General features: G+C 35.0%; 1 protein-coding gene across 2 annotated transcripts in view; it reads left to right on the forward strand.

Moving 5' to 3' along the window:
• Positions 1-16,907, forward strand: part of LOC107089017 (glutamate receptor ionotropic, NMDA 2D-like) — a 244,606-nt gene that overhangs the window by 130,391 nt on the left and 97,308 nt on the right. For both annotated transcript variants that reach the window (XM_015381530.1, XM_015381531.1), the window contains exon 6: positions 6,296-6,436. In XM_015381530.1, coding sequence (XP_015237016.1) covers positions 6,296-6,436 — 141 coding nt within the window. The remainder of the gene's footprint in view (positions 1-6,295; positions 6,437-16,907) is intronic.

The raw sequence follows: 16,907 nt of genomic DNA on the forward strand, positions 1-16,907 counted from the left end.
GTTTTGAGAATTTTTGTCCATCCTTTCTCACAGAACAGCCATAAAATACCAGAAAATTGACTTTACATTTTGATTAGTGTGATATGAAGTTATTGTTCACCCCAGGCCCCAATTGGCCTCGGCATATAGCTGCTCACATGGAGACTGGTTCTACTTGAGGTTTCTTCCTCTTAAAAGGGAATTTTTCCTCCTTACTGTCGCTACAAGCAAATTTGGTGTGAGGGATTGTCTTCGAGTCAATGATTCAATGCAATTAGGGGATTTTCCTTACATAGAAAACTGAATCAGTTGGAATATATAATCTGGTTGAATTGTCTCTGTAAAGTGCCTTGAGATGACGTGTTGTGAATTGGCGCTATACAAATAAACTGAATTGAATTGGTCATTCTATGAGTAAATATGTTTAAATTTCCTTTACCAGTATCTTTAACTTCATGAACCTAATAATTACTGACACGGCTGAGAAATACAGTAATATAACTGCAACCAGCCCCTTTATCCGTTTCATTGAGTATTTATGTTTACTGCATGGAAGACTACGTCTGTCTAAAGTGTCAGTTTCACTTTGTATGATACAACTAGAGGACATAAATAACAAAATTGGATTTTAAATACATTTGTTTATTAAGTTGTTTGGTATTAAAACCAAGTGTGAAATATAAAGTGTTAGAGTTTAATGGTTGAAATTAATCAGAGTCAGTTTTGACCTTAAAGGGCCTCCTTTAGCTGCAATGCATTACGCCTGCTGCAGAATCTTAACAGATTTTTTCTCCAAGTCATAATTGGGATGTGTATCCAATGTTTCCCGAACACATTCAAGTTGCACGTTTTTTGCAGAGTTTAGAATTTCCCCCAGAGCTAAACAGTTATTTCGAGTCACGTGTAAAATGGAATTGTCATCGCTTTTTAAGCTGATTGAAAACATCAAACCCTGCGAGATAAGATTTTCATTTATCCTAGCTTCATCACTTTTCCTTCCAGTACAATCAGAAAGGATTCCAACAGAACATGCAAAAGGAAATGATCTGTTTCTGTTGAAATGGGAGCAGGAGGAACAAGCTGAGAGCTTTTTTGCAACTCTTTCGCTTACTTTTTGCTTATATGTGCGTTTTTATGCCTTTTACTTTTATACTAGTCAAGCAGTTTTAGTCATAACTGAATAGTAATGCGTTTTTTTATTTCGTTATTTTATACTTGTTCATGTTCTCAAACTATTATTGATTGATTTAAACATTTTCTCTAATTCTCATTCGGAATTATTTCCCATTTGGTAATATATTTAAATTAGTTTTGAATTTGTTTGCGTAGCTTCTCATTGTTTTTTGTTGTTAGACGTTTCATTGATTTTCCTACCAGAAATGGCTGTGGAACATCCACTGACTCATTGCAATATTCAGGGTTATGCTGAAACACCCTAAAAATCCACAGCCGGTAGGGTGGTGACAGCCACAGTTTTATTCTGTTGAACTCTTGCCCTCTTATATTTTTTCAGTTTCTCATTCTTATTCCCTGTGGATTTTCAATGGCTGGGTGAAAAAAGCCATTCATTGAACATAACTTGTTTTTTTTGTTTGTTTTACTCTGCTTTGTTTTCTTTGTTGTATGTTTCTACTTTTATTGTCAGCATCATGTCAAATGGGACACAAGAAATCATTGCTTTTTATTGTCATCTCAAAGAGCCTTTCGCTTCTTTAAAGATTCCTGCAGATCAAAGAAGGAGCTATTAATATTTTTCACAGAAACCTAGATATTTTTATTTACTGGGCACATGCATAAATTTAGAACCCACCTTTGCTGTAGTATTTTGTGTTTCCTCTGTGTGATTTCAATCTAAATTTAATTTATTTATAATCAGCCATTATATCACACACATCACTGCTGGGTGTTTTGACGATTACCACTGCCTTCGCCCAGCATAACTTCATCCATTAGGAACTAATTCTCTCATCAGGATCATTTTTTTTTCATATCTTTTTATAAGATATATAATAGTTCCACCTACAGTTCCTTGTAAAAAATATTTAGACATTTTAAAATATTTTTTTATTTTGCCTCGTTGTAATAAAAAACTCTATAATATATATTTTCTTTATTTCCTTAACAAATTCAAGTTTAATTGATGCAGCATGAATATGTATCCAGTCCAAATCACTTTGATGAGTAAGATCCAGAGCAATTAGCAGACTTCAAAAATAATCTAATTGAATAAGTGAACTGAATAAGTGCACTTTGAAGCTCTCATGCTTTACATTAAAAAGGTCCTGGGTTTAAAGACAGTAATGTTGCCAAGCATAGAGTATGGGTCAATTGGTTGATGGAATTCTCCCTTAAACCCATGTGTGTGCCTGTGTGCCTTAAGATGCATCTGCATACTTGCGAGAATTTTTCATTTTATAGCTCTGTTTAATAGGCTTTATTGACATTGTGGAAGTGCATAATGAGATTCAATGCATTTTGCAGAGTTGTTGCATTGATGTTCACATTTATTGACATCAATGCAGTGGATAGGGCCTATTTTAAAGCAAATTATTTTTTCAAAACTTGTTCAACTCTCATGGCTTCTTAGTGGAGCAGTGGGTAGCACTGTTGCCTTGCAGCAAGAAGATAAGGTGGTTGCGTGGGTTCTCTCTGGCTTCCTCCCACAGTCCAAAAACATGACTGTTTGGTTAATTGGTTGCTCTAAATTGTCTTACATGTGAGTGTGTGAATGGTTTTTTGTCCTGTTTGTCTCTGTGTTGCCCTGCGATGGACAGTTGACCCGTCCAGGGTGTATCCCGCTTGGAAAAAGCATGACAGCAAATGAATGGATGGACTGCTTAAGTGTAGGAGGCTGCAAAGTTTCGGACAATGTTCTTGTGCCATAAACCATGATATTATTTTTCGCATTGAGGACCAATGTTCATGCTGATATTTGACATGGCCATTGAGTTGGGAGGATGACCAGGACCAGGCTTCTCTTTAGATCTTAATGTCCACAAATCATAACAGAATATTCTAGTAAAAAGGGCCCATCATGAAAAGTGGGGAAATTTTGAATGGCTACTACTATAAGTCATGTGTGCTGCAGCAAGAAGTCACCTAAAACACGCAGAATAGGGATACTTGGGTCCTTCAGTCATTGAGAGCATTACGGAAAGCAGTAGCCCAAGGTGCCCATCATCACTTTGAAGGTAAACCCAGCTGCACCCTACAGCTCCCATCAGTTGGAAGAGTCTTACCTAGTGCTCTCAAAAATCCTCTACGGCTGATGTTCTGTAAATTTCAGATGGGTCTCTGCTTCAACACAAACCTTACTTTAATATTAGCTCATCAATATCACCTGAGTTCTGCTGGAGATTCAGCTTAGCTATTTTAACCTTGTTTGTAGGAAAAGGAATGCATCTAAAAGTTGCAGGACACCAACCCTGGAAGGTTTTAGTATTAGCCTGCTGTTTTAGTAGGACAACTATTCATGCTGGACTTCACTTATTTGGCATTTATGCAGCAGTGACAAGAGAAGGACAAGGACAAGTTTTTTAAAGCATCTCACCTTTTTGAAGGGAACACAGAAAACACAAACATTTCAAAGACTGTGATAATAATTCCTTTCCAAGGTAAGATATTCCAGTCAAATGGTGAAAGCAGACAGCTACTTTAAACACAGGCTGCGGTTTGTAACTGATATTTAATGGTATGAACAAGGCTGTTCACCAGATAGCTTATTTAGCATTTTTTGGCATCTTTATCTTTTGAAATTTATTGACTCAACAAAGCTTGTTTTCCTAACAATTCCACACATGATTAAAGTTTATGCTCTCTTCAGGGTCCATCACTCATTTAAAGATACTTCTTTGTGACACAATTCACTTACAGCTGCTTGATCTCTGCTGGTGATCATAAAGCAGCCTAACAACTGTTTGTAAATCTTTGTTTTATTTAAAATACAACCCACCTTTTGGTGCAGTGCACATTAAGAGCTAAAGATATTTAAAACCCAATCTACCTGAGTGTATAAAAGCAAGAACAGAGGACCAGTCAACTGCGTTATGACAGTTAGAGCAACATTTCTACATGCCTTTACAGCATCCTGCGAGAGGCAGCTGCATCCTTACATTTGATGTTCATTCAATACAAATGGAAAGTGGATGTGCTGTGGAAAAAAGATCTGAACAAAGAACAGACAGTGAAAGAAAGAAAATCTCAGTAGATTTTGTTTTCCTTTCATCTATATGTTCCACTGCACTGTTCCCACATATTCACAGCCTGCGATCATTAGAAAGCCTCCAGAAATACAGATCATCCGCCAATTGTATGTTGAAAAAGATCATTTGTTTCCCTCATTTGAAGAAAATATAATAGCAAACAAAATCACATACAGTGTGAATGATTAATTTCTTTATTTTATGCTGACAGAAAAAGTTGCTAGTATACAAGCTAAAACTTTTTAAATTGCCTATTTTCAAGCAAACAGCAGAAACCATTGAAGACCGCTTTTTTTTTTTTACTGATGATTTTAAAAATATCAATTTGAAGAAATTAAAAATAGCTTTCTGTCATTTGAAATAAATGTTTGAGTCTCAATCTTCGGTGCTAAATATTATATATGTACTTTGGAGCTTTGAATTGTATAAAAATGTCATAGCCATTTTTTCTTTGCAGATTGAAGTTAGTCGGTTAAAATCTGTGTCATTAGAATGCAAGTATCCTAAATCTTTTTAGTTGACCCGAACTTAAGCTTTAAGTGAACGCTACATTATTTAAGCAAAACAATGAACTGCCATTGACGATCAATATCTATTGTTTACAAATTACTGACATATGAAAATTGAAAGTGTTTGTAATTAAGTGTCAACATCCTTTATTACATCCAGGTAAACCGTTCCAACTACTTTCATCAAAGTGCTGATGAAGATTCTCAGTTATCCAGGTCATAGTTATTTCGTAAAAGTTTCAAAAATATCCACTGGACTTGGTTTCCAAGATTTAATATTTGAATTGAGAAAGCTTCCTGGAGAGGTGGCGACACGCATTCAAATCTTGGAAACAAAGTCCAGTGGATATTTTTTTTTACTTTTACGGAATACTTTCATCAAATCAAATTAAGATCTGATCTTTTTTGTTGAATAATGGCAACAAAATCCAATTTTAAATTGTCCTTATTTTCTGCCGTAACATACATTATGAGTAACTGGGATCTTGTCAAATGTGATGGAAATATTTAAGGGCCTTTAATTACCTACAAGATGTTTGATTAGCAGGACTATGGTGCTAATGCTGAAAGTCTGTATGAGGGGCTGTGACTATATAAGAATCTGCAGTATAATTTTTTTTAGTAAAAATATCCTCATGCATGTTGACGTCCTGCAGGACAGGTTTTTTTGTTGAAAATACAGATTTTAGCATGTACAGGACTCCAATGTAACACTGATCTATTAATCTACCTTAAGAATCTTAAGTCACACCAAAATGATCTTTAACAATATAAACCCCCATATAAATAGGCTGTTAATCATCACGTTTAATTTTATATATATTTTTAGTTTGAATTGCATTTTTCTTAGCTGGTTGTTAATTGTCGCTATACATCTACAGTATATAGAATGTATCAATTTTACATAAGAAGCTGCTTCACAAAGCAGAGCAGGTCAGGAAAAATCTGTGGAGAGCAGCTGCTCTCACCCATCCAGCACTCCATCAGAGATCTGCCATCTGAGACATGTTCTCACATCAAGACAAACTTGACTGATGCCTTGGTAGATCAAACAGAATTCAGGATGTGATGACAGTGCAATGGCAATACTGTTCTTTTAATACAGCACCTCACATACCCATAAAAAATAGCTTTTTCTGACTGCAAAATAAAAAGTAAATAAAATAAAGATGAATACTATTATCTGCATAGCGAATTACAAATGCATTTACAACAACCCTCAAATAAATTATTATCTGTGGTAAATAATCAGAAAGTGTTGATTTAATGAGTTTTTTTTTCTAACCTCTTTCAGCAAAATGTCTTTTTGCATAAATGTTTTCTTTACCACATTTCTACAAAATGTACAAACTGAAGATAAGTGATAAATTATGCTGAAACAGACATATTTAGATAAAGGAGTTGCACGCCATCAATCATTTGTAATCCGGGTTATATTAAAGAAGTATTATTGTAATTTACACAGTATAGAGGTGTAGTTTTTTTTTTCCTTTTATTACTCTTGCTTAGTCAGTTTCCTTTCCTGTTGTGCACGGCAGTGTCATAGAAGACCTTTGAAATGTCCTATTATCTTTGGCTTAAACTCTTCTCTTGTTGATCCTGCAGACGTATTGCCAAGGGAGTGTCTGTGCTCACTCATGGGGCGATGGCTCTGCGGAGGGACCAAGGGTCAAACAGTCGAACCCAATATGCAGGGAACTGCCAAAGTGATGGAAACCAGACCCATCGAGTGCCGGACAGAATCAGGTGAGTGCGGGTAGAAGAGGGCAGAAGGGGTTTCTTTGGTTATTGATGTAGTTTAAAACTGCAGGAGGGAGTCAAGCATTGTCCTGCAGATCTGATAAAGGAAACAGAATCAAGAGCAGGGAGGTGAGTCATTACACCGCAGATACCTCAGTGAAAATACAAATAGAGGTCAAATGAAAGCTTAATATTCAATAAAGTGCAATTTAATTAAAAATATTTTATGAATCCTGTTTTGTGTACATTCTAATGCAAGTTGTTTATATATGTTTTTTGTAAGCACATATTGAAAATAGTAACAAAAAGTTAAATAATTAAAATACTTGTTTAATATCAATACTGTTCAGTGGTAATTGAAAAAGAAAAAAAACATCTGTTTTACGTGTTGATAGCTTTAGGCTCGAAGGATCTTTTGTTGCAGTCCGTCTTGCACAATCTTCTGGAGAGGATGCTGACATTTATCCATAATGTATCACATTCCTATATATTTCCATAAAGTACTGCAGTAGTTTTTACATTTTGGATATGTTCTGTGGTGACCTGCAGACCAGCAGTGTGTGCAGTCCTAATTTTTTATTGTTTTAAAAGCAAAGACTATTTGGTCTGTATTTTTCCTTTTATCTTATTAAGGTTTATCATGAGCATCAGATGTGAATACAGGTGTTCCTGTTTTGAGGCTGCTATTTTTCACTGATATTTTTTTTTCATACTGATAAAAATGATGGAGAATAAGTATCATAATAAATGTAAAGCTAGAGAGCTGATTAAAATGAAAATCCATCCATTTTCTTACACACTTATCCCAAGCGGAGTGCTGGTGCCTGTCTCCAGCCGTCTACGGGCGAGAGGCGGGGTACACCCTGAACAGGTTGCCAGTCCATTGCAGTAAAATGAAACATGGACATTTTAAAATGATATAAAAATAGAACCTCTTCAACAGAAAAAAGGAAAAAAATATATAAGTCTGTAATACAGTTTCTTACAGCAGTAAAGTATATGATATGAGGACCTATTTGATGTGAAATATTGTGTGCAAAAAAAAAAAAAAATACAAATAAGGAGGATATCAGAATATTAAAATAAATTAAGTTTCACAAACTAATGTCTCTTAAATTGCATGCCACTGCTTGACCTGATGCAGTTCTGTTTTATTATTTCTTCTAATTTTGTTGAAAATGTATTCAAATAGGACAGCATGTACATATAAAACACATGGAAAATAGGCTTAGCGCTCAGATTTTAGACGATTTAATTTTCCTCTCCAGTAGGAATCTCACAGGAGAAAAGGAAGTGTTCCAGGGTTTAACTGCATGCTTGATTGGCTGCTGCTCTCTGGCCCCATGTCCTCAGGGAACTGTTTGGAGAAGTCATATTTTTCTGTTATTTAGCTGACGGGGTTACAAGAGCTGTCTGTTAACCTGCTGCCACTCTTACTCTGGAGATTTGAATATAAATGTACAAATGCCACTCTGCTGGATTATATTGTCAGAAATTTGAGCCGTGAAATATTCTAAAATATACCAAAATATTAAAGGAAAATATTTACTTTGTTAACTATATTTGTCAGGATATACATGTTAAGGCACATGCTCAGACACAAAATGTTTTCTGAAATGTAATAATTGATAGTGAAGATATTTGCTACAGTGTTAAATAAATGTATTTGTAAATTTGAACAGAAATCAAAAGAGTGTTTTACACATGATGTACTGATGAGAGAAAAAAAAAATTCCAACACAGACATTTTTATTTTTTTTTTTTATAAATTTAGCACTTTAGCAGATTAAATGTTAAATGTCTATTACAATCTTGCCAGTTATTTTCTTTCATTCAGTAGCAGGGTTTTGTCTTACCCCGAGCTCATTCAGATCATGGTGCAGCAGTGAAGCCTAATCATTAAAATCAATGTGTACACTCACATCAGCCACGGTGCGGACCACAAGGAGGAGGTTTCGCCAGACGCCGCAGTGGTCTTCGCATCAAGCTCCTGAATTTCACTGGCAAAAAAGGAAAACCTAGACAGAAAGAAAAAAAAGTCCCAGAGAATTTCAGAATAAAATCACCCTACCAAACCTACACTAATCTGAGTAGAAGTGCCTTCCAGTTGAAAAGTCAGGACAGCATGACCATACTCTGCTTCCACATTTAGTATGACAGCTTCTCACATAAACAGCAGTGGCACCCCGTCTTTGGAATGAACTCCCCCTGTACCTGCGCTCTCTGGACTCGGTGGATATCTTTAAAAAGCAGCTAAAAACACACCTGTTTTCAATAGCCTTCCAAAGCACATAGCATGTTGTTTTATTCCCTTATTTATTATAGCTTTTATTGCATTTTATCTGTTTTTACTTGTGTTGTTTTTATGTTATCATGTGAAGCACTTTGTGACTTTGTCTGTGAAAAGTGCTATACAAATAAAGTTTACTTACTTACTTACAACTTCTTTACTTTGACGTATCAATATCTCTTATGTGACATTCACTTAGTCATACAGGTTTAAAGGACAAGATTTATTAATTCTGTTTATATACAGAAAATACTCTATAGGCCTATTAGCCCTAAATCTGTCACATACCTTTTCCTTTGTATAGATGGACAAAAAAATATTGGTAGCCAAGTGATAAACAAATGATAGTTTCTTACACAGCTTCTTTGCAATCATTATTTAAATTAAAGTCCTTATCAGTTGACCAAAAAAAAAAGGACATCGGAAATAAAACTGTCAAATATAGATGTATTTGCCTGATATACTACCAGCACTCACCATTATATCTATATCTACCTGGGCAGAATTAAAATATCAAGGCATCTCTGCTGGTAACTGTGTCTACTTCCATATTTCATGCACTTGATACAAAAGGTTGGCTCTTCTACATAATCTCTTCCCCATCAATGCACTGATCAGAGATAATATAAATGTGACAAGAGCTTAGCTCACTTCATGTGTGAAATTGCAGGAGGTGCTTTCTGTTGGCTTGTTTCATGAGCCGGAAATGTTGAATCAAGTGGCATTTCAGTGGGTTTTTTTTTTTCATCTTCACCAGACTCAGTAAAAATGAAAATCTTTCACTGTAAAGTCTGTGATTTTCAGCTTGAAAAGATTGCTGCTTTCATTATTTTTTTTTTAAACAATTTGCTTGAAGCTTGCATTATCCGGAGTCTAAAGTAAACACTTTCTCTTTGAAAGAATCCTTTACTTTTACTTTCTGATCATTGTGACTTTGAAGTTCAGTGATAAGAAGACTATAAGTGATGTGGTGAATAGAAAAATGTAAGCCTAGGCTGTAAAATAATCTGGTATCACTGTGAATTCTTTATTTCTGTAGTTGCTTAGAATAACTAAGCAGGATAATAATAGATAATAGATAGTTTTACTTTAATTAAGGGTAGACAAAAACATCAGATATGGTAAGGTACTGACTAAGTAATGATTAGTTCCTTAGTAACTTTACTTTTCTTTAGGGTACACCCAAAAATTATATAATAGGCAGGTGCAAACTATGTAAGTAATAGTTCCTCAGTAATTATTTGATATAATGCTTGACTCAATTAAGTCCATAAAATAATACCTAGGCCATAATTTGGTAAAATATTTTTCTGTAATTAACTTATCAGGCTTTGGGTTAATTCAGGAGCAGCACTGAGAATTTCTACTCTAATCTTGCGGTAAAGAACCAGAAGATTAATACTGGTTATCTATCATTTAGTTTTTATTAGTTCATTTTTAGTCACCTTGGTAACACACCCATTCATTTCTATTTATTTACAAATAGTTTACTTGATATTAATTCCCCTTAGTTACTAATTAGTTTGTGTCCTTGGTAATTAGTACCTGATGTGTTACTCTAAGTTTTTCAGGTAACTAAGCAGTAGTCTCATAATAGGGCTGGGATTTATGCAAATACTTACGGTGGCCCTGAAGTGCAAACTGCAACTACAAATCTAAAAGCGCAACTAAATTAAGGAAATAGCAACTACATAAAGCAAAGCGCAACTACATTAAGAAAAACAAAACTACATAAAGCAAAGCGCAACTACCGGAAAAGGTAGTTACCAGTGGGAAACATGAGACATCGCTGATTGGACGACGGGGCTGTTTTTCTTATTGTAGTTGTGCTTCGCTTTATATAGTTTTGTTTTTCTTAAGTTAGTTGCGCTTTGCTTTATGTAGTTGCGATTTCCTTAATGTAGTTGCGCTTTTAGATTTGTAGTTGCAGTTTGCACTTCAGGGCATCGATTGATTCCTTGTTAGTTTTCTGACCGTTCTCTAGTAGATAATCACATTCTGTGTACCTTATTGTAAAGTGTTAATCCTCAAAATCAAGGTCCTGCTGGTATTTTGGTCATGCTTCAATCTCACAATGCGTGACAGTTGAATATAGTGAAAGAGAATGTCATTGGAGTTATTAGATTTTAATGCATTAAGACTGAAGAACCTTCTTAATTAAGGTGCCTTTAGCATGTCCCATAAAATGCGCCTTACAGCATACATTGCTATCAGACCCCTGTATTATCCATATAAAGGCGCAGGCATAAAAATATGTCCGAAAAACATTTCTGACAGTATCCTACCAAAACATTCATATCCTAATAACCTAATCTCAATAAACAATGTTGTACGGGTTAAACAAATGCAAATATCTAATCTCTCATCAAAATTTCTAAGCTCATTCTCTTGATGCAGTTTTTATTTGGAAACCATTATCATTGCTAATGTCTCTTAACAAATAAAGCACACCGGTCTTGTGCTGGTTAAAGCAAAAATTACTACTAATTGTTATGTCCTTTCATCTTTCAATACAAAAAGTTCCAAATCCACTTATGATCACACCATTTTCCTTCAATCTAGAGTCCTACTGTAGAGGAAGTGTTAATTAAGAGACCACATTAAAACAGTGTAAAAACATCCTGCTTGTTGCAGAAAAGTCCAGGTGACACTGTAACAGTCTGTCAGAATGTCTTTGGTATGGAAATGGAAGTCTAACTTACTAATTACTTCCTGTACAATTAAAAATAGTCTTAATTAAAAATGGTCTTAATGTGCTTTGATACCAGTCAATCAAAGAACTTTATAATTATAGGAGTGATTTCCATATGTTTGCAGTCATTACCCTGATGAAAATATTTCTTTTTTTAGAATAGATATCATAGTAAATGTCTTAAGATAGGAATAGAGGATGGTTTGAGCAAGGGAGAAATTGAATACGTTGATGAATCGCAGCACAAATTTGTAAGCACATACTTTGTGCCAGATCCTTTAAAGGTTTATGTGAATAAAAACATGTGTTGCACCGATACCGATACCAGTATCGGACAGGGCCCCGAGAACGCACTAAAATGGTGGTATCGGTATCGGTGAGTACCAACAAATAGGGCACCGATACCATTTTGAGAGCCAAAAGTTTATTCAACTATTGTCACCCATTCCAGGTAGGCAATAAAATGTTCTACTGGATTCACTTTATATTCTTATTTTTCCTGCTTCACAAAGGTAGGCAGCAGCTTTACAAAACCATGATAGCAATTATTTTACATCCAAGTAGTATGCAGTTCTTCATATATACACACACATCAATTTCAAACAGATGGCATCGGTATCGTATCGATATCGGCCGATGCTGCACAGCCAGGTATCCGGTATCGGTATCAGCGCAAAAAAATGGCATTGACGCAACATTAATAAAAACCTATCCAAACCTGTAACCATGCCAAAGGCTTATATTAAAACAAGTATAACAACAAGGTGCAAATTAATATGAGTGTATAAAAAGACAATACAGTAGGTGCAAAGAAATGTGCTTGTCTGCCTTTATTCATCAATGTAGATATGTTTATTATCAAACCATGCAAAATACTTGGAGAAAGATATGCAGATAAAATCTCTTATCAAACCTGAAAATCATTACAGGCTCAGTTTTGCATCTGTATTTCTAAATGCATGCAGTCATTGTGGACACAAGGGAGGCATTGGTAATAATAATTAATGTAGTGGAAAGGATATGATCCTTATGCAATTAAACCATCATGAGAAACACCTTTGCTGCATTAAAATATGTGGCATGTTTTTTAAAAACAAAAACAAACAAAAATAAAACAAACAAAAAAAGATGTTAAGTGTAAAGTGATATTCAGGGGACAGGTGTTGTGAGGAGTAGGAGGATGTAAATCCAGCTGTTTAGAACTTATTGTTTTTTGAGCTGGACTACTTCCAAGAGTATATCATTTTCCCATAAAATTAAGCACTTATTGTTATTATAAAAACATAAATAAATAAATGTTTAAATGTGGAAAGCTTTCAAAAAGATCAAAATCTATCTCTTTAGTTCATAGAATGACCGATTAATGATGTCTGATATAAAGGTTTGTCTAAAGGATGCTTTAGCACCATTTTTGGAACACCAATATCTAACCAAAGCAAGCAAATTACTTGATGAGAAGTAAACAATGTTTTTTTCATTTCTTTTTTTCATTTTGCAACTCACTGACACCTGGTTGGCTGGGAAGTGAAGCACAACCACAATAAAACTTAGCATTATAAATTACTACAAAGTTATGAAACGCTTAGAACCAGGTTCATGCTGTATGAGGCTGATGTTATTATAAAGATTTATTAACTTAAAGTTTTAAAAGTAATGAGAACAGAGTTTAAATTAATGCTTTCCTCCTCACGGCTTCACACCATACCTCATAAATCATTTACACAATAGAAAATGTGGTTAAACAGCCTCATCAACATTGCGCTTTATCTTTTAATGAGAGGTGTTTGCAAACAACCTCCACACAATTTGCCGTTGTCCTTTCTAGCATTTTATATCAAGCATTCTATTGGCTCTTTTTATGTGCTGACAGCAAAAACCAATGTGTGTTTTAGAAAGAAAAAAAAAAGGCATCACTGTCAAAGCCCCATGACCCTAATCATTCACCAGAAGCCAGGAAAATCTCTGCAGTACAAGATGCTCAGAAAGCTGCACAAATATCAAGATGTGCACGCAGAGAGAAAAGAGAGATATGTGTGAGGACTTGAAAGGCAGGAAATATGTGTCATGCAAGTTTGGCAGGCAGAGCTTGAGAAGTGTTGAGGGGAAGGATGGATGAGGGAGGAGAGAGAGTAAATGGAAGACATAAATGACAGGAGACAGAGGCAAAGATAACGGTGGATGTGATGTGGATGTCTGCTTAGAAATCCGTTTGCAACTTCAAGCTGTACAATTACAACCAACGAAAGTCAGGCACAATGCAAACTTGTGCAATTAGATAAATGAATGCATGACAAACCACACAGAACAGTCAGAATATGACATTTAAAACGATTTGATGCCTCCAAACAATCTGCAGCTCACTGGAACACAATAGGAAAATTTAACAGCCTACTGCAAAGAGCTAATGTTGTTTAAACAAATACAAATAAAATGATAGATTTATTGGAAACAGCTATAGGACATTTGGACCGTTATATTTTCATATTATGTTTTAGATGCATTTTTTCCTTTTCCAACTGCAGGGAAGGTTAAGCTTTTTAAAGTTATGTAAATGTCATCGACGTGGAAGACAGTCGGAACACAACAATCAAGTGCCAAATGTTTTTCATGCTGTTAGGAAAAAAAAAAAAAACTAAATGTCATTTGATTCAGAAATAACAACCAAAAAGTGTACTTCCGACCTCTGCTCAATTGCACAATATTTCTTTGATAATCTACAAACACAAGGGATGAAGATGAAAGGCTGAGAGGTGGATTAACATGCTACAAAAGTTTCTCAAAGATCATGGTAACACTGAGGGGGCAAGTCTTTCTATTCCTTGAGATATTTGAAAGAGACTTAAGTTTTTTTTATTGATATTTGAAAGAACCTTTGATTGTTATTAGTGATGTTATAAGAGATATAAAACAATGAGGTAATACTCCCTTCATATTCAGTAACACTGTCCACCACATACATTACTGTGGTCATGGTCTAGGTCATGTGAAATTTCAAAAAAAAAAAAACTTACACTGTAACAAGACTGTAGTGGTCAAAAGAAGAGAAGATCATCAAAGTCTATCCAAGCGTTGAATTATGCATGTTTGCAGTATGCACACTCAACATACCAAGCTCCTGCCCAGGATTATTACTAACAAGACTCTCCCATGCAGCCTAAAGACAACCATGGCACTGTTCTTTTCCTCATCCCACAGGACCCTTCCCTCTGTCCCCACTATGTTCTATCAAAAACATCCCAATATGAGCGCATAGCTTGATCATATGAGCCTGCAATAGAATAGAAAAAAAGAGTTGAGCAGAGTTGAGTTCTGTGTTCTTGGCATCTCTGCATGTGTATTCCTGATATGAATTCTTAACAACTAAGCCATGCTGTTATGTGCAAACAATGGATATACTTCCTTTTCTCACCAATGCTGAACCCATTATTATTAATAACATAGCATCGCCATAATAAACCACCACAATAAGGCTGCTGAAGCTTTGTACATCTAGTTCTTAAGATATTACATATGATTCTTCATAACGGGGGACATACTGTCTTCTAAACCCTTGAAGACTTCACTGAGGCTTTGGAAAGAGCAACCTGATCCTGGCTGAACTTTGTATCTAGATTAGAGGGATTTATACTATGTTAAAATTATGCTTAAAATTACATTTACAGTGACATGATCTCCTTCAAAATGGTTTAGTTGCAATAAGAAGTTTTTCAGTGCAGAAAAACCCAAAGAATTGTTTTTAAATTTTTTGTATTTTTGTTTTTATTTTAACTGTAGCTTTTCTTGGTGAAGCATGATATTTCTACCCATACTTGGCTTTTCTCTAAATGCTCTGGTTTTCCTGTATGCTGGATTAAGCTGTGTTTTGTTTCTGCCTTGAAAATGAATGGTGGCATGTCCAGGCTTTGGAGGCTGTGATAATATTTAGAGTGCTCTACAAATGTTAGCATTTGATAAGAGTATCCAATCATTTGTGTGCAATCTAGAAAAAACTATATTGTTCGTAAAAAAATATGTGTAACTTATTTTTCTGAGTTATTAAAACATACTTTTTTTTTTTTACAGTATCATCCATGCACAATTTTTTGAATCTGAAAGTTTAAATCTGAAAGCATGTGTTTGCTAAATGGAAATGTTGTTGCCATAAAGCTACTTACTTCTGCATATCTGCTGTGTGGGGAAATGTTATTTTGAGGTTGAAATCCCACCTTTTCTGTTACTTGTGAACTTGTCATATACAGCAACTGGGGGGCTTTTAGAGAGAGATTAATGTCTTATACACTAGATTAAGATTCAGGAAAATAATACTTTTTAGAATAAATGTAAATGTATTTTTTTTTTTTATTTTGCAAATGTCAAAAGAGGTAACTTTCACCATATTTTTCTTTTTTACCATCTGGCACTTGTTAGATCAGTGCTTCTCAATCCTGGCCCTGAGGTATCACTACCCTTCGTGTTTTAGATGTCTTTCTGTTGCAGCACACCTGATTCAAATATTTCTTGGTGTGTTTGAAATCCGGTGGCTGCGACCTCCAAAGGACAGATTGGTCCGCCTCCTTTATGACCTTCTCAGCAGCTTTAAAGGGCTGCAGAAGCCTATTAATCACTCATCCATATAAGTCAGTCAGTCAGTTGTGTGGCAGCAAGTAGACATCTAGAGCATGTGTATCTGAGAAGGATGATTGAGAACCACTGTTACAATATGCTAAATAGGAAATGTTTCTGTGTATAATGAGCTTAGATGTCCTCAAAGTTGTGTCTGTCACTCGTTTCATTCTGATACTATGATTCACAGGACTTAAATTGCCACAACCATCTGCCCTGTTGCAAAATTGGATTGCTCCTGTTTTAAAAGCTTTATATTGTTACATCCACTTAACCACATGACAGTCTTTTGAGAGATTTAGACACTCATCAGATTAAACCAGGTAAAAGTTGGATTCATCCTGAAACTGAACCAATTGAGGGACTTCATTTAACCACTGCAAAGTCAGGAAGGTTTGGAGAAGGATTTAAGGATTTATTGTTTTTAGACAGCTAAGTAGATGGTAGGAGAATAAGTAAAAGAGGAATTTGTGGTGAAGAAGAGGATGTCTGATTACTAATTAAAACAAAACATTATTGGTAGCTGGCAAAAAAAAGGGTTGGAGTGTGTGTTGTATGATTAAAAAAATAGATTATGATGTTTTACTGTTTTATTAATGTTTTTAATTACATTTTGATACTTTAAGAAAATCATATATGCAGACAGAAAAGAAGAATAAAATACATGCTGAGAAAAAAAAATACAAAAAAACATGCTAATGTATGAGAAAATTATTTATTTGCAACTGTAAAAAATGACAGCACATTAACAATAAACGAGACTTTGAAACAACAGATAGAAAAAAGAAACTGGAGGTAAGGGAACAATGCAGGAAAGGTGAAATAGAAAAGGAAAAGAGTTGATAAGGAGCTAATGAAACTCAACTCAAAGTAGGTTCATCCAGGAAGACAAT

Source organism: Cyprinodon variegatus, unplaced genomic scaffold (assembly GCF_000732505.1).
Source record: "Cyprinodon variegatus isolate N-32 unplaced genomic scaffold, C_variegatus-1.0 Scaffold235, whole genome shotgun sequence".
NCBI lineage: Eukaryota > Metazoa > Chordata > Actinopteri > Cyprinodontiformes > Cyprinodontidae > Cyprinodon > Cyprinodon variegatus.